Source organism: Triticum aestivum, chromosome 2B, assembly GCF_018294505.1.
Source record: "Triticum aestivum cultivar Chinese Spring chromosome 2B, IWGSC CS RefSeq v2.1, whole genome shotgun sequence".
Classification (NCBI taxonomy): domain Eukaryota; kingdom Viridiplantae; phylum Streptophyta; class Magnoliopsida; order Poales; family Poaceae; genus Triticum; species Triticum aestivum.
In genome coordinates this window covers 560,341,625-560,359,061 of record NC_057798.1, presented here as the reverse complement: position 1 = coordinate 560,359,061, position 17,437 = coordinate 560,341,625, and the positions used below count along the sequence as shown (strand labels likewise).

At 45.8% G+C, this 17,437-nt stretch overlaps 1 protein-coding gene across 2 annotated transcripts; it reads left to right on the top strand.

The window, feature by feature from the left end:
- The first annotated feature begins 383 nt into the window (after window positions 1-383).
- LOC123046036 (uncharacterized protein At4g17910) lies at window positions 384-9,373 on the top strand. Of its 2 annotated transcripts, none has more exons than XM_044469316.1 (17): window positions 384-732; window positions 1,286-1,488; window positions 1,587-1,650; window positions 1,746-1,779; window positions 2,255-2,385; window positions 2,583-2,656; window positions 2,777-2,858; window positions 2,967-3,056; window positions 4,934-5,007; window positions 5,888-5,975; window positions 6,408-6,534; window positions 6,632-6,736; window positions 7,228-7,351; window positions 7,437-7,488; window positions 7,942-7,986; window positions 8,807-8,905; window positions 9,049-9,373. In XM_044469316.1, the coding sequence occupies exons 2-17, from the start codon at window positions 1,436-1,438 to the stop codon at window positions 9,199-9,201; spliced, it is 1,395 nt and encodes a 464-aa protein (XP_044325251.1). In that variant the 5' UTR covers window positions 384-732; window positions 1,286-1,435; the 3' UTR covers window positions 9,202-9,373. The 2 variants fall into 2 exon arrangements, with proteins under 2 accessions (XP_044325251.1, XP_044325252.1); XM_044469317.1 differs by having other exon boundaries at window positions 389-732; window positions 2,783-2,858.
- Window positions 9,374-17,437: the final 8,064 nt, after the last annotated feature.

The following is a 17,437-nucleotide window of genomic DNA, read 5'->3' as shown; positions in this document are numbered from 1 at the left end:
AATAAGAGAGTGATCAAATTGTAATTCAAAAACGAAACAAACCTTGTCCTCCTACCCGATCCACGACCTTGTGCGGTCAATTTACCAATGTCTGTTTCTCATACGGTTTCAATATTCGAAATGTTGTGTCTGTAAAGAACCATGGTCACTTAAGATTCTTCAATGCCTCATGTGTGATCTTTTGTTGTATTTTTCTTCTTTTCAAAATAGTGAACCGCACGCAAAGACCATGTGACGCCAACATATTTTGACAATTACCTAAGCCAGTGCGTTGTGTTAGTTTGTGGATAAAGCTGAACGCAGAGACACCAGAATTCGCCTTTCCTCCTAAGCGGGTCTTGTCAAGCAGCATTCAAAATTTCGCATCGCGTGAGTCTGTGAGAGACCATAGCCATAAGAGAGAACAGGGGATGGGCTGGAAGGAAAGAAAAAAAAAACCCAGCAAACACAGCCTCGAGCCGACTCGTCGCACAGCCGCTGCAGCGGCCAGCCGGCCAGGACAGCCGCTGCGTCCCCGATTCCCCTCGCGACTGCTCTGCGCTCCCGCCGATCTCGCCACCTGGTCCCGTCATCCTGTGCCCCGCCGTCGACTCTACCCACCCCGCCCCGCCCCTGCCCTGCGCCACCGCGACCAGCCGGCAGCCGCCCAGACCGCACTCGGCAGTTGACGCCCGGCGCGCGGCGTTGTGCAGCTGCAGAAGGCACGCAGCCAGCCGCCCAGCCCGATTTGAGGTACGTTTGATAAGATTTCTGCCTCTTCCGCAATTTCTGTTTACTGATTATACTCATTGCTCGTCGTGCTGCCACCTGCCAGTACTTCTGGTTACGAATTAAGGCTTGTTGTGCTCCTCTGTAAATTGTAATGTATTGCTAGTGCTGAGTCCTGTCCAGGAATGTTACTACTTACTAAATTGTTTCAGTTTGGATCCATTTTTCTGAATCCATGTGGCATCTTGAGCTGTAATTTTCAGAAATGTTACTACTTACTACTGAATTGTCTCTGTCTGGATCAAGCAATTGATACATTGTTCTCATTTTTTGAATCAATAAATGTCATTATCATATTGAAGAACAGAATGTCAACTAGGACCACCTGATTACATATATGTATCAAATGTGAAATAATGAACACATGCACATAGTCTCCTTTGAACTTTTCAAGGCATGTAGGCTTTTTTTATGCAAAATCAAAGACTTATTTGAGAATTTTTCATATGTTTGTAAGATCATATTGACAATTTCCTATTGTGCTATTGGCATGTCATATTTATTGTATTTTTTTTAGGGTGGACCATCCTGTTTCAAAATTCTAGATCCGCCACTGCCTGCCAGCCGCTGCACCCACAGAGTCTTGGCTTCCAACCGTCCTCCTTCGGCTCACTTGCCGCTGCCACCACCAGCGGCCGCCAACCGAACCACCTCTCGCAGTCCAAGAATGGAGGGCCTCCTCGACAAGCCCCTGAACCCCAACAAGCTTCTTAAGGAGCAGTGAGTGCAAAGTCAAATCCTACCTGCGTTCGCCACCACTTTATTCTCGCCCGTACTGCTCTGCTAACTTCTAGGTATTCTCCTCCTTCATGATGCAGATTTGTGAGCAACCTGACGGGGTCGTCCCTGCTGGAGATCGCGGCGCTCTCCGCTATCGTGCCGGTGACTGATTAGTTTCTCTCCCTTAGATTCCCAATATTTCTGTACCTATATATGCACGTCAGGGTTGTGGTCTGATTTGTTTTTTGGGTTCGCAGGCAGTGGTGGTTTTAAGGAAATGGAGCAGCAGAGGTCAGTTGGTTAGAGATACTGTAAATTTTCAAACCATTTATACCTTTTCGTGTAAGTGTAGAATCTTGTTGTACAACAAATATTCAAGCGAGATAGGTGTTATCTGTTATGACTGGAAAGTGGAATTCAGTTGCCAGTATGCTGCAATTTTGCACATTTAGCGTTCTGATCATAAATGTGTATTTTCTGATATTTTTAAACAAGGTATTTTCTGATATTCAACGATCCAGCCCAATCTTTTTCATATCCCAGCATCTATATTGATACATTTTACTGACTGTGGGCAGCTAGCATGTCCACTACTTCAAACTATGCTGGCCAATCTGATGCTAGCTATGTCATGGCATCCTTCTCAGTTTTTCCATGTGTTTTTTACCCTGATGTAGTCATTGTTATCAATAAAGAAACTTCTTTATTTTCATTCATGGAGTAGATCTGACAGAGATTCTACTTCCTTGTTTTTATCTTATTATAGATAATATTAGGAGGGATTCAGTGAAGAAAAATGATGATGCTCTTGCTGGTCATAAAGATGGAGTGTATTACTTTTCAGCGTTGGTTATAGATTGTCTCACTGTCGTATTGCCTATACTTCTGATTTTCACGGCAAGTACCCTCTTCATTGCATTTTAATATGCTTACATGATGAAATTGTTAAACGGCATAAATCAAGGAACGTGCAAAGCACAAGCTTATAGTACTGAACTACTGACTATTCAGCTGTCATCTACCAATCTTTGGATGAGCTTTAACATTTTTTAACTTATAAGTGAATCTGTGGTTATTCCTTTGGTTTGTTGCAGATCTTAGCTGAATGGACTTATATTTGTGCAATTTCTCTTGTAGCTGTGATATCTATCTACATCTTGTTTAAAAGGTATTTGGTATTTAGTTATTACTCCAATTTTTGTTACCTTGTTTTTGCTGCTCTAATTCCCTTCTGATTTCTTTTCGTGAAACACCACCCATGGTGATCTGGAGTTATATGACACTGCAGTTTCAGGTCTCAGTCTCATCTCAAGGCTCAACAACATCTGCCTTCTCTTAGGGCAGACATATCTTCTTACCGAGTGTCAGTGGTATGCACAAGTTTATTGATTATATAAGTAACACATTATTGCTCCTTCACCAGCACTAGAGATGGAGCAGTACTATTGCAGTATTAATGGTGATTGTGCTCTTTGTAGGTTTTAGTGACATGCGTGTCCATATTGGCAGTGGATTTCAAAATCTTTCCTAGACGGTATGCAAAGGCTGAAACATATGGTAGTGGCATTGTAAGTTAATTCGTCCAGGCATTTTCTTTAGTTTATCTTTTGTTTTTACAGGTTCCGCTGCCTTATTTTCATCATGAAGGCTACTTAAATAGCCAGAGGTTGTTTACATGGTGTGTATCCCCCATGATGGCCTAGTTTTATAATCATCATCATTAAGAATTGCACAAAATCATGAACTAGTGTGCAAAAAATGGCAACAGCTGCAAATTGTGCATATGATTTGGATTGCAAAGGATTAACGGCTTCATTAGACTGGTTAAATGAAATCAATTTGTCAGTCATGGACTCCTCTGGTGCATCAAGTAGAGACGTAGCTGCACATTAGGGGCTGGTGTGGGTTGTGTTACCGGTAATGCCTCCTGCTGCTTCACAGCCACCGCTTCTCCTTCAGCGCACTGTATCGCTGCCCACCCTGCTGTGCACATGGAAGTAAACTCATGGCACAGAGGTGTGCCAGTCCAAGAAATTGTTGAGCTAGTAATCAATACAAAGCTGGCCCTGTGATCCTCACGGTTTTGTTGCAGTTTAAACATTCCTTATTCATCTCCTGGCCCGGACTCTTCATGCCCTAATTGATCTGCTGGCTTCCATGCAAATTGCTGCACACGTATATCTTTGCTTGGCTGGTCTATGCTCATAATCTCATACTCCCTCCGTTCCTAAATATTTGTCTTTCTAGAGATTTCAACAAGTGACTACATACGGAGCAAAATGAGTGAATCTACACTCTGAAATATATCTACATACATCCGTATGTGGTAGTCCATTTGAAATATCTAGAAAGACAAATATTTAGGAATGGAGGGAGTACATTGGATCAACACAATGCAATCTCATGCATTTCAAACCTGCCTACGAAACTCCACCGGCTGCGCTCAGCAGTGCCACCGCTGCCGCCGCTGACTTCATGCCTGCAGCATATTTTCAGAGTCCGTTTTACAATCAGAACTGTAGCTTGCAAATATTGCACACGCCAAACTCTTGTTTCGTGTTTGTGTGCACACACATAGAACCGGATTGTTTGAGTCAATCTCCACACATGCATGGCCTGGATTCTTCCAGCTGGGCTCAACAATGTCACTACAGAGTACTCTGCCGCCATTTGTATGCCTTCTGCGTCTCCTAGCATCATCGCATCTATCTGCTCTGCTACCACTGCTTCTAGTTGCACCTTTGATGCTGTTACCCCTGTATGCACTGCCGTTCCTCTTGTGCTTGCCTCCTCCGTTGTGCTTGGCTGTGTCGGCTTCTTGCAACACCCCAACTGCTTCTTGCTCCGGTGTCATTGCCATGGTTGTATATGTTCAGCACTGTGAACCTGACTCTATCTGATGTGGAGCTGGATAATATATTATGCAACTCAATACCGATTGACAACAGCCATCATAGATTGACTTGCAACCTTGTAACTCCCGAAATCTGGTGCTTCATCATGTCTAAACCATACTTGATGAAGGCCACAATCCTTAACTTTACTGGAAAAATTCAAACCTTCTTTACCTGTTGCTGCAAGCCCTTGCTAAACACGTGATAATCTCCTGCGGCAGTATCACTACCCTGGTTTGGGTTGCTGGCCTGCCGGTCGAATGCAATTTACTGTTGTCATCTTTGTTGGTTGTCCAGTTTTTATGCCTTTCCCCTGTATGATTAGGTCATCAACTACTGTTCCTCATTGCTTATTTTTTTTGTTCTTCTGGAATTGACACAAGTTTCTTGTTTACAAATATGCCTTGCTTCCATTTTTTCGTCATCAATCTATTATTTATTATAGTTATTAATGTCAGGTTCTCGACCCGTGCTTCCCTTCGTGTAATTTGGATCATGTTTGCCATTATTTCTGAAAGATCAGAAATCTGACCTGTCTTCCAACATAACAGATGGATCTCGGAGTAGGGTCTTTTGTAGTGGCTAATGCACTGGTGTCTAGACAAGCACGAAACATAACCTCAATGTAAGTGCTTAAATGATCTCATTTGTCTTAAAGAAAATCTTTTAGGGCTTAATGAATATATATATTTGGATCCAACATGATGCTAAGATTCTCATCTAGTTAAGTCGGAAGTAACTCACTGAATACTGAAACTAAAAGGCAAACTCTGTGAAAAGCTAGATTCATGTTCTGCAAAGTTAATCCTACTTTTTCTATGATAATAATTATTAGTCAATAGTCATAGTGTTAGATACTGTCGTCCGTCGGGCTTTATGTCAAAATGTCCTCACTACATAAGTTGTTTTTTGTAGATACTCTAAAGAACTAATGTTTATTTATGTTGATTGTTTGTACTGGACATAGGAGCTTGTAGGAACCTAGAAGTTTCAACTTCACCACTTACGTTATGGTGTGCTGAGTTTTTTTTGTCCTTTTTAAATCGAGATACAAAGTATTACAATTCTGCATGCAAATCTTAGCTTTGTCAGTTAATTGATAAATGAAGAAAATTATAATCATTAGTAGCATTCATCAAGATAAAATGACTAGTCCATCTCTTCTTTCAAATAAGATCTGTCCTGCAACTTTTTGCATGTTTTCTATTTGCATGTAGGTGGTATTTCTGTGTTAATCGCTTCTTGTTAGGTTGTTCTCCAAGTAGCTTTCTGACTTAGTATTATTTCTCATATAGATGAAAATTTACTGTATGAACATACTGACAAATGATCCCGTGTTTGTGCAGTATCATCACAAAAAGGCACAGATACTTTGGCAGAATCATTGTTTCAATTTTGATTTTTTTTTTGGGAAGATAACTGTAGTTTCTGACCGTTAGATCTGCCAATAGGCACTATTCGACATCATAAGTACTCTATCACATAGTGCACCTTCTGTTTTTTAGGAGATGGAAGGCAGCACTGAAGTCCATAAGTCCTCTAGTATTTCTTGGCTTTGCTCGTCTTATCTCTACATCAGGTGTTGATTATCAGGTACTTTTCTTCTTTGTGCCAATTACTTAAATTACGCATCCGTCAGAATTTATCATATAATGCCATTTCTGCAGACTTGCTAACCTTTTTGTTGTGTTTTCCTGTCCCTGTCTGTTTTCGTATTCTCACTTCCTTCATTTCTAGATACTGAAACCTGTATTAAGCAGAATTAAATACATATAATAGTTACTATAGCATGTGCAGTCCTTTGTACTATCTCCATACCAAAATATAAGACGTTTAGTAATTCGTTTTGGTAGGCTAGTTTAGCCTACCAAAACGTCTTATATTTGGGCACGGAGGTAGTAGTAGTGAAAGTGGAGTTGATTAGATTTAAGTTTACAATGCATAATCAAAGGTTATTTACACTTTTTTTTCCGTATTAGAATGCTGTCTTTTCTGAAGAGCTATGTTCCTTTTGCTACCTTGTAGGTGCATGTAGGAGAATATGGTGTCCATTGGAACTTCTTTTTCACCCTTGCAGCAGTTTCTATCCTTACATCCATTATCAGGATTCATCCTAAATATTGCGGGATAGTTGGTATGCTTGTTCTTGCAGGTACTAACGGTTCTAGTTTTACAGTTTGGTTAGAAGGGCTTAGAGGTGCTACAATTCTCCTTTTCAGTAGATAAATTGCTCTTATTTATTTTTACAGGATACCAGGTATGGCTAAATTTTGGGTTGAATGAGTACCTCACATCTCATGAGAGAAGTGCTGATATCATTGGCCAGAATAAGGAAGGCGTGTATAGCATATTTGGTAAAAATATCTATGTGCACATGGTTTCTTCGTCATTTCTTTGCATAAGATGCTGAGGAACATAGAGGCGTAGAGCCTTCCAAGCTTGGTTATTGTTTGTTTGACAAAATAACATTAGTGGTCCAGATTTGTACAGAAAGCTTAGTGAACAAACATGTGTAATACTTATTCACGCGCGCGCACACGCACGCGAGCATATGTCCTATTCACACTAGAAAAAGTGGGATAAATCCACAAATATCACTAAACTGAGCACATGTGTGTGTAAATGTGAGCACTAAAATTTGAACCCTGCTGGGTGGAGTCATGTACCCACAACTCCTCCACCCCAGGAATAGTTTGCTCTCTTTCTATCATTCTTTTTTGTTTTGCTGAACTTTAATATGGCAATTATCTGTTCTGTTACTTATTAGGTCACTTTTATATTTGAATATTCAGTATCATAAATTTCCATGCACCACATTATGCGATCTAATGAACTCCTTCCACAGGATACTGGGGTATGTACCTGATTGGTGTATCTCTGGGTTACTTTTTGTTTCATGACCTTAGTTCAAAAGGAAAGATTAGGAGCACTCAAGTGGTAAAAGTATGGGTTCTCGCAGCATCATTTTGGTAGGAAACAATGATAACATGAACACCTATGAATAAGAGCTGTAATATTCCTTGGTTAACATTTTCTCCGATGGCATGTTCGTAGGATTTTGGCGATCATTCTTGACAGCTATGTTGAAAGAGTTTCTCGACGAATGGTAGGGTACTAACTAACTACATGCTTGGTTTATTTACACTGGTACTAAAAATGCAAACTCATATTTGAAGAATTTTTGTGATAGCTATGCAACGTAGCAGCAACTTATGGTATATAGAAAACAGTATTGTGCTCTTATTATCTCAATGGACATGTTATGTTTGAACATGATGATTAAGTGTAAGAGTATGACATATATTTTCATAGTATTTAGGTTTGGTCTAAGTAAATCTGAAGTAAGAACATTTGTTGCATTGCTGAAATGTAAACCTTCCACTCACGCAATGCGATTCTTCCAACATGAACGGATACGTGGGCAAACTACCTTCCCAAATTAAAGTTTTTTTAGTGAAAGGAAATGCTACAGTTACTACAAACTAGTTTTACATTCGGTCAAAGTAACTCCAGCAACTTATCTTTTCTCCAGTAAAAATTCAAGCATTTCATTTTGCAGTGCAACTTCGCCTATGTTATGCTTGTGTTTGGCCAGAATTTTCAGGTATTGTTATTTCCTTTCTTGCTTTTATAAACTTATAGCATGCATTCATTGTCAGATTAAGACATCCAGAAGACAAGTATAATATGTACTCCCTCTGTCCCATAATATAAGATCTTATTACATTCAATTTGCTCACAAATTGGATGTAATAAGATCTTATATTATGGGACGGAGGGAGTGCTTTAAACGATAGTACCTTCAGTTATCCAATTGTGGGCCCTAAAAGGGCAAGGATAGTGTTAGTTTGCATAGTTTATCTTCTCAAATGAGGATAAAATTCAAATTTCAACTGAAAATAATATGCACCAGAGCAACATAGCTGAAAATAATGTGCACTAGCTGAAAAATGAGGTTTGAAAGTTTAGCTTTTATCCTTTGTACTTATAGTTCACCAACTGGTTTTAATATTTTAACGTTGGTCTGAATCTGATAATAGAGCCTGAAAAACTGGCAAGATGCACACACTTCTCATCTTCAAATGCATGCTACTTAGTTACATTCTCTTTTTGAGATCATGCAGAACTACCATGTAAATATACTTGGAAGAAGAGTTTTAGTAAGCCAATGCATTATGCAGGGCACAACCATCTGTGTAATTAAAAGGAACAAGCACTAAATGAAAATCAGCAAATGACCTAAAGCTAGAGGTAGCCAGCTCTTTGGCTCCAGCTCCAACTAAATATACCTGTTGTGGTGTTGCCTGAAGGGTCTAACAACAATTGAGCCTGCTAATACTTACGATTGTATTGTTACCAGTTACGAAATTGCTAAAAAAATGTTCAGGCTTCACTATTCATGATGGCTACTATTATAACGACAGGTTATATCTATTCTCACACTAGCGGGGTCCATTTCACATGACAAGAATTTGGTTCTTGAGGAATCATTCAATCAAAATATGCTTGGGGCATTCCTTGTGGTAAGATCATGTCTCGTTATTCTTATTGCTGATTCCAAAATGGGAAAGTACGACTAATAGGACCGAATCGTCAAATTTTAGCAGATATATGTACCTCTTTAAGCGGTCAGTGTAAAGAAACTGATATTTACATTCTCTTGCAGGCAAATATCCTAACTGGTCTAGTAAATCTCTCAGTTGACACGCTTTCGGCCTCTCCCATCGCCGCCTTCATGATTTTGGTAGCATACAACTTTACTCTGTGCATGCTTGCTGGTCTTGCTCAATTTTCTGGTGTTAGGATAAAATTTTGGTGAATATGGATTTTGTCCAGTACTGTACTTTGTGTGTATAGAGTATTTAATCTTGATTTTGAGGAAGACACGATTTGTGTATTGAAACTGAGCCCTTAGGGCTCATATGTGCTCAGTTACCAAAGCCCTACCCATTGCAGGTGGTATATGAATCAAGGTGAGTGTTGTTTATTCACACGGTACTGGTGAGATCCCCACTCCCTTTGGCAACATCTACTAATTCAGAACTTAATTTGAAAGCCATATTTTGACCCGGATGCTTTTGGGATGCTTCTAATAACCAATGAATGGCAAGTGCTCTTTCTTGTTTAGATCTCATTTCAATCAGGTCCAAATGGCCTTGAGTTTTTTTTAAACACAGTACAGATGCAACCGCTCATATAAACGTGTATCGCTGGAAATTTTGAAATAAATTTAGAATAAATGTGAGCACCAGGATTTGAACCCTGATAAGCTGAGTATACCACTGTCCTTCTAACCATCCAACCATTGATTGGTTCGCTTCCCTGGGTTAAGATAAACCGCAAATCGGTTGCTGATCAGGACTAGGTGGAGGCCCTGTCCAGGGCCTAGATATTGGCATTGGCTTTTTTATACGAACGCCGTGAATATCTCTTTGTTCCAAGTGGTTTAGAAGCCTTATCTCTCACTCGTTGTATTGTTGTAATGTGCTGCAGTCCCGACTTGTATCCGTTTTCACGCCCTGTTTGAAAGTTAAAATAGAGGAAGATCATAGTGTCGGCGTTCTGGGAACCAGGGTACCCTGACATGCCCGTCTGCGGCCCATGACGTGGCTTCATCGACGGCATGGTATGGCCCAGCTTCAACTACGGCAAGACAAGACCATCGCGAGGGGTCAAGCCCCGCGAGGCGGGCGACATCAAGACCTTCAGAGGGAGCGGCCTCCACAGGTGGCCTCTTGACGGAGCGGAGATTTCTATGCAAGACCCAGCCTCACGAGGCTTAAATGACATCGGTCATGACGACCAAGGCCAGACGCGCGTCAGCGGACGCAGAGCGGCAGGTTTCCTCTTTGGTGCAAAGGAGGCAAGCGTAGGTGTGGAGTCCCAAGGAATCAGCCAAAGGTTGTCATTTGCGTGCAACGAGACCAAGACCGCCAGAACGGCGGGATGGATGTCATCGCCGAGCCCACCACGACGTCATGCTCAGAGGCTTTGCAGGCGAAGACCGCCTTTTGTCAGGATTAGATGTACTTCTTGTCCCCTTTCAAATTTGGCTGTTGTGGGATCCCTTCCCGCCTAAGTTTCGGAGGAAGAGGACCAAGGCCACTATAAATATAACCTAGCCACCACCGTAGAAGGGATCGGACCCCCGGAGACCGAATCCCCAGGGCTCATCACAAGAACACGCCTCCTGAGGTTGTTCTTCCACTTGTACTAGTTCATCATCAGCCCCTCGCGAGGCTAATCCACCACAAAGCAGGAGTAGGGTATTACACCGCAAGGTGGCCCGAACCTGGGTAAACGGACGTGTCTTTCTCTGTCGTGTTCATCGAGCTAGGTCGTGAGAGAAGCGGATCGATCGGCTTGAGAGGTTAAGTTCTTCGCACACGCCGCTAGTTCGAACCTCTCTTGGGTTTGCGGAGCCCGAAATCCGACATTTGGCGTGCCAGGTAGGGGGTGTGTCGAAGCCTCTCTTCCGTCAGTTGTTTCACCCCCGCTCCGTTGTCCTCATGGCGGATGCTTGTCGAGTTTGTGCCGAGCGCCGGGCAGCCCGCGGGCAATGGAGCTCCTCGCCGCTCCTCGTCGCCTGTGGCCAATGCTGCCACTGGCCCTGCAGCACATGAGCAGCAGGATTCATCATTGCCGCCCTCTGTGCGACGCGATAGCCGCATCCTCACTCCGTCGCTGACCCCGGCCGCTGCTTCGTCCTCCCACGCCCGTCGCGGGCCGGCGATCGCGTAGTCGGCGTTGCTCATGGCGCGTGAGCTTCTGCGCTACCGTCTGACCGACAGCCTCCGCAAGGATTGGTTGGACCGCATCGCAGAGCTAGTCAGCGCTGTTGGAGAGGCTCCTGTGTTGTCCTGTTCGCTGCCTCCCCCGCAGCCCCAGGCGGGCGACGTAGCTCATGGCACGCCCCTCCTCCTCTTCGGCAAGATGTTGTCCCCGAGCCAAGGTGCGAGCCCCCCCCCCAGCGCAACCAGCCGTGCAGGGCGCCCGCGCGCGATGATGAAAGCTGCCGAGCCGTGCAGCGACCTCAAGGAGAGGCGCGTGCGCTCCCAGCTCCTCCTGCGCCTCCGCGGCAAGACCGTGCGCAGCCTGAGGTGGTTGCGCGCAGGCGTCAAGACATGGCTCCCCCTCCGAGGCGAGCCCCCGTGGCCACGACAGGATGCCATGCGTTCACTCCAGAGCTTTGCCGCGTCGTCTGGCCCGGCAAGTTCAAGCCGGATCTGCCTCCGTGCTACGACGGCACCCCCGACCCGGCCGAGTTCCTTTAGCTCTATGAGCTGAGCATCGAGGCGACAAGTGGTGATGAGAAGGACATGGCGAACTGGTTCCCCATGGCTCTCAAGGATGGCGCGCACTTGTGGCTCCTGAACCTCCCGCTGGGGTCGATCTCCTCTTGGAACGAGTTGCGAGGGCTGATGACCCACAAGTGTAGGGGATCTATCGTAGTCCTTCCGATAAGTAAGAGTGTCGAACCCAACGAGGAGCAGAAGGAAATGATAAGCGGTTTTCAGTAAGGTTTTCTGCAAGCACTGAAATTGTAGGTGATAGATAGTTTTGTGATAAGATAAATAATAACGAGTAACAAGTAAACAAAGTAAATAAGGTGCAGCAAGGTGTCCCAATCCTTTATGTAGCAAAGGATAAGCCTGGACAAATTCTAATAATGATAAAGGAGCTCCCGAGGACACATTGAGAATTATTGTCAAGCTAGTTTTCATCACGCTCATATGATTCGCGTTCGGTACTTTGATAATTTGATATGTGGGTGGACCGGTGCTTGGGTACTGCCCTTACTTGGACAAGCATCCCACTTATGATTAACCCATATTGCAAGCATCCGCAACTACAACAAAAGTATTAAGGTAAACCTAACCATAGCATGAAACATGTGGATCCAAATCAGCCCCTAACGAAGCAACGCATAAACTAGAGTTTAAGCTTCTGTCACTCTAGCAACCCATCATCTACTTATTACTTCCCTATGCCCTCCTCTAGGCCCAATAATGGTGAAGTGTCATGTAGTCGACGTTCACATGACACCACTGGAGGAGAAGACAACATTCATCTCATCAAAATATCGAACGAATACCAAATTCACATGACTACTAATAGCAAGACTTCATCCATGTCCTCAGGAACTAAAGTAACTACACACAAAGCATATTCATGTTCATAATCAGAGGTGTAATAATATGCATTAAGGATCTGAACATATGATCTTCCACCAAGTAAACTAATAAGTATCAACTACAAGGAGTAATCAACACTACTAGCAACCCACAGCACTACTAGGAAAAGGCATGCTAGTGGCGCACCGAATTTGCCTTCTAATGGCGCACTACTGGTGCGCCACTGGCATCACGCCATTAGAATTAAATTCTAATGGTGCACTACTGGTGCGCCATTAGTATCTGGTGTTCTAATGGCGCACCGCGTAGTGCGCCATTAGTATAGCCTGCAGTGCGCCATTAGAATGCCTCCCAGGGGCCATATGTACAAATGTGCTTTGGCATTCTAATGGCGCACCAGCAGCTAATGCGCCATTAGTGTGATGATCACAGTGCGCCATTAGTGTCTTGTGTGGTGTGCCATTAGTATGAATATTAGGTTTTATTTTTTTTGCTTTTCTGATTTTTGCACAGGTTACAAAATATATTATTGCATAGAATATAGACAACAACACACAACAACATCAGATTCATCAAATACAATAGAAGATTAGTCTCTGAATACAATTCATCATATTAGTCCCCGGATTCAAAAGACCGGACAAAGATAAAACATTACAAGTCTCAAGACCGCGAGTATCGAGTTTGCCTTCACATTACAAGTCGATATCGATCATCTAAACTACCATCACATAGAAGAGAGCTGTGGTCATCACGATGAGCATCATCGCGATCAAACTGGTCTTCATCCGGTTCCTCCAACGCTCCCTCCTCTCTCCCGCTAGATAGCGGGCGTATCTAGATCCGGCCTCCGCCCTAGTGGTGTACCCTTTGTAACTGTTACCGCTGAAACGGTGAACCTGTCTCCGACACTCCTCCCAGTCATCGTAGACTCCGGGAACCTTACCCTTGTACACGACATACGACGGCATCTCTATGCACAAGCCAAACAACAGACAATACATAAGCAATGTGTAAGTATGCAACAAAAGGATCGGAAGAGAAAAGCAAGACATTAATAGCACGATTCATGGTCCTACTAATAAATAGCATCGATTACATCTAAGTTGAACAACCGTCCAAACCAAAGAGACATCCGAATTCATTAAAGTTTAATTACAACATGAGCCAATCAATGTTTCAGAACTACACATCACTACTTTCGACTCAACTCATCGGACAGGAGCGTGGGTGAAGCCGCCGTCTGTCGTGATGGTCATGAAATCACGGTCGTTGTCACCCTGAATTTGTAGCGTTTCATCTATCTCACTATTGGACGGTTGATATCTGAGGAAGAACTGCCCCGCGGTATGAAGGACATCTTGATGGATGATGTCCGCAAACTCCGACTGGATGCGAAAGAATTCTTGTCTGAGGTCCGCGTCCTGGACTGCCGACAAGCTCGCGGCCCAATCTTTGAGATTATCTAGTAGCAGAAGGTGATGATGGTCCCTTACGATCGCCCGCATGTGATGGAGGGCGTAGTAGGCATCCTTCTGACCGCCAGGCGGCTGCTTGATGCAGCAGAACTTCGTATTGTGTGAGAAGATGTGCTTGTCGTACTTACGAACTGGCCTGGTGAAGGTGCCTCCAGATTGGGCGTAGCCGGGGAGAACATCATCAAGAACTTTCTTCACATTTGTGTAGTCTATCATGGAGTTACGGTTCGGGTCGAAATACGTGGCCATGGAATATTTCGGGCTTAAGAGGATGAGTGTGCAATGTGTGTCACTGCACAGAACACGGAATGTTAGAAAAAAAAGAACGATCGAAATCTAAGAAATCATATGTTACGGGGCGGTTAAGGGATGACTTACTCGGGAAAGTAAGGCACAAGGAAGTTATCCTTATCTGCGTTTGCCAGAATGACGCCTTCGAGGTGTGAACTCGCAACTTGGCGGTCCCCAGCGCTGCTCAAGTGCTTGGCACACATGTAGAAGGGGTCGACTATCACGATGTCCGGGGTATTGTCTCTAATGATCCGCATCTGCATGCTCAGCGAAAACAGCCGAACGAAGGTGTAGTGCAACGGATGAAGGTTAAACATAGCAAAGATGTCATCAAACCGCAGGACGATCATACCCCCGATGTCGCCATCCACAAAGCCCTTGCTCTCTGGCACCTTGGCCACAAAAACCGGGTATGCCACATCCTTCTCTCTGAGACGCCGCTTCTCCAAAATCAGAACACTGTCGTGCAGACTCCGCATAGCACCGGTTGCAGCATTCAACATATTTGGCGGTAGCATCGCCCTACCCGCCACATGCACCCTCCTCGAGATATCCTTAGGTGAAGGTGGCCCGTCCTGAGCACGGATCGAACTCGGTGCCGGCTGGCTCGCACCGGCGCCCTTGTTAGTCTTTCGTTTCCGGCCCTTCTTCTTGATCTCCTGTAATGGGACCGAGTTTTGCTCACAGACCGCCTTCTTCAGCGTGTTGGGGCTGATAATATTTCGCGCCTCAGCTAACTGAGGCTCGGTGAAGGCGGGAGCTGGAGGCGTGTCCTAAGAACTGAACGCCAGACGACGCTTGTTGCAATTGGATTTCTCCGCCGTACCAGCTAGATCGCGGTGGTCTTGGTTGGGTTCTTGAGAAAGAGGCCCGCAGAACTCGTCAGCGTACCCATGTTCGGCAAAGTACTTATCAACTTTGGTAAATGTACCATCGTCGTTGTCGTCGCCGTCCGGATCCTGTGCCATAGGGCTGTCCGGATCCTGTGCCATAGGGATGTCCGGCAGGTCCGGTAGCGTTGCGGCGTTCTTGCCATGGCTTGGCGCCGGCACGACTGGCGGTCTTGTCTGTGGGGTGGTGTCCCCCGCCCCCAAACGAATCTGGCTCTTCGGCCATAGCAGGGGCCAGTTTACACAGGTGCCGAGGGTCATCCCATCTTCTTCGTTGGCCCCAGCGGGTCGAATCGGAGGTAATAGCTCGTCGCAGCCTGGCAGCACCCGGACCACTTCAACCCTATACATTGTGGTTGGCATCAGATTACCGTGGAACATGGGGTTGCCCGGTTGAACGATTCTGCCCTTGGCGACATCGACCAACTCGGCGCCCACGAAGTGCAGAAGAGTGCAAGGAACGTCGGCGGTGCCCTGGAAAAACATGTATAGGGCGTCAGGGATGCCCAGTCAAAGGCAAGGAGATGAAGTCATCGGCCGAGAGGCTTAGTTACCGTGATGCCGTCGAGCTCGGCTAATGTCGAGGCACCGCCAACGGCGGGCATGCAACTGACGGAGGGGGCGCTTGCTGGCGAGGTGCCGGTCGGCGTACACCCGGGTGCATTAAGCTCCAATGCCCGTGCCGGTGCCGGAGACACGAATACCGCCTCCGCCGGAGACACCAATGGCGCCGCCGCCGGAGACACCAATGGTGCCGCCGCCGGAGACACCAATGGCGCCGCCGCCGGAGACACCAATGGCGCTGCCGCCGGAGACACCAATGGCGCCGCCACCGGAGACACTAATGGTGCCGCCGCCGCGCTGTGCGAGTTGCTGGCCGTGAAGCTGGGAACCGGGGGAGGCCCCTTTTGGCCGCCCGCAATCCACGTCGTCAGCCCATGAATCAACGTAGGCACCATGGCGTTGAGCGTCGTTCCAAGTTGTTGTTGCACTTGCTCATGGACAAGCTCCGGAATCCGCGCCACTTGTGCCTTGAGTTCTTCAACCTCGCGCATCTGGCTTTCCGAGCTGGTCTTTTTCTCCTTCCGCACACCAGCGGTATAGTATGACCCCCATTTTGTGGACAAGCCTTTGCCGGCCACACGACCAGCTGACGTCGGCTTATCGAGCTTATCCTTCTTTTTCATTACGTTCAACGCCCTATTTAAAGGGGTGTCGAAAGGGGAGCTCTTAGACGACCCCGCGCTACTGCTTTCATTGTCCTGCGAAAGGAACATGAACCATTTAGAAATATTGGGGATTAATTAGAGTGCAACCATATGGAGCTAATTACGCGGGGGTGTATTCCTTACCAGAACAAGCTCAAGCGCCCTGGTCTTCGGATCCGTGGTAAGCTCCTTTGTTATCGGGTCCTCCTTGTACCGGGCCCTGACATAGTTCCTGGTCTGCTTGTCACCGCTGTATTTCTCGAAGCGGGGCGGTAGGCCTTGCTCGGCACGCTCCACGTCCTCCTTGTCCTATATAGGCTCCGCCACTCTATAACCGCCGGGACCGAGTTTGTGTTCCCCTAAGTTCAACTCCCGCATTTCTTTCCCCCACTGACTTGATTCGGAGGTTGCGGGGCTCTGGCACTTGATCTTGAACTCCTTGTACTCATCTTCGCTCATCAAAGGATATTTCGCCTTGATCTTGTCATAACTATCACCTTTATCAATCATTCTCTTCACCGCGCTTCTCCAAGTAGACAGGGCCGTGCTCATCTTCGTGAGGGCGGCATTGTTCACTTTATTTCCTGAGAGGCGTGTGTTTTCAAATTCGGCGGGGAACTTGTATCGTTCGTGCAGCTTCATGAAGAGGAGGTTGCGCAAATTCCCTCGGTCCTTATGCCTAAGGTTCTCGGTGTTGATCGAGACGGTGCTCCGGAGAATGCACCCGAGCTGAACCGAGTACCCCTTGACTATATGTTTGGGCTCCGTTGGATTCCCGTCGGAGTCCACTTGAGTGAATTCCTCCTTGACGGTGCGGAGCGCATTCGGGCGCCGGTCCTTCCTTTGCTTCTTCGGTTGGCTGCCATCTGTGTGTGCGCCGCCACCATCTGTGTGTGCGCCGCCATCATCAGTGGTGGCATCCTCGGCGGCACCATCAGTGGTGTCATCCCCGACGCCACTAGGGGTTGTGTAATCAGGATCGGTGTCTTCCGCGGCGTCATCATAGCGGTGAGGTTGTTCCTCCATCTCTTGGGACAGCTCCCAGAATTGCTT

Coding starts and splice junctions, on each gene's coding strand:
- LOC123046036 (XM_044469316.1), top strand. CDS start 1,436: ATGGAGGGCCTCCTCGACAAGCCCCTGAACCCCAACAAGCTTCTTAAG. Junction 1,780..2,254: donor AAGGAAATGGAGCAGCAGAG/GTCAGTTGGTTA, acceptor ATCTTATTATAG/ATAATATTAGGAGGGATTCA. Junction 8,906..9,048: donor TGCTTGGGGCATTCCTTGTG/GTAAGATCATGT, acceptor ATTCTCTTGCAG/GCAAATATCCTAACTGGTCT.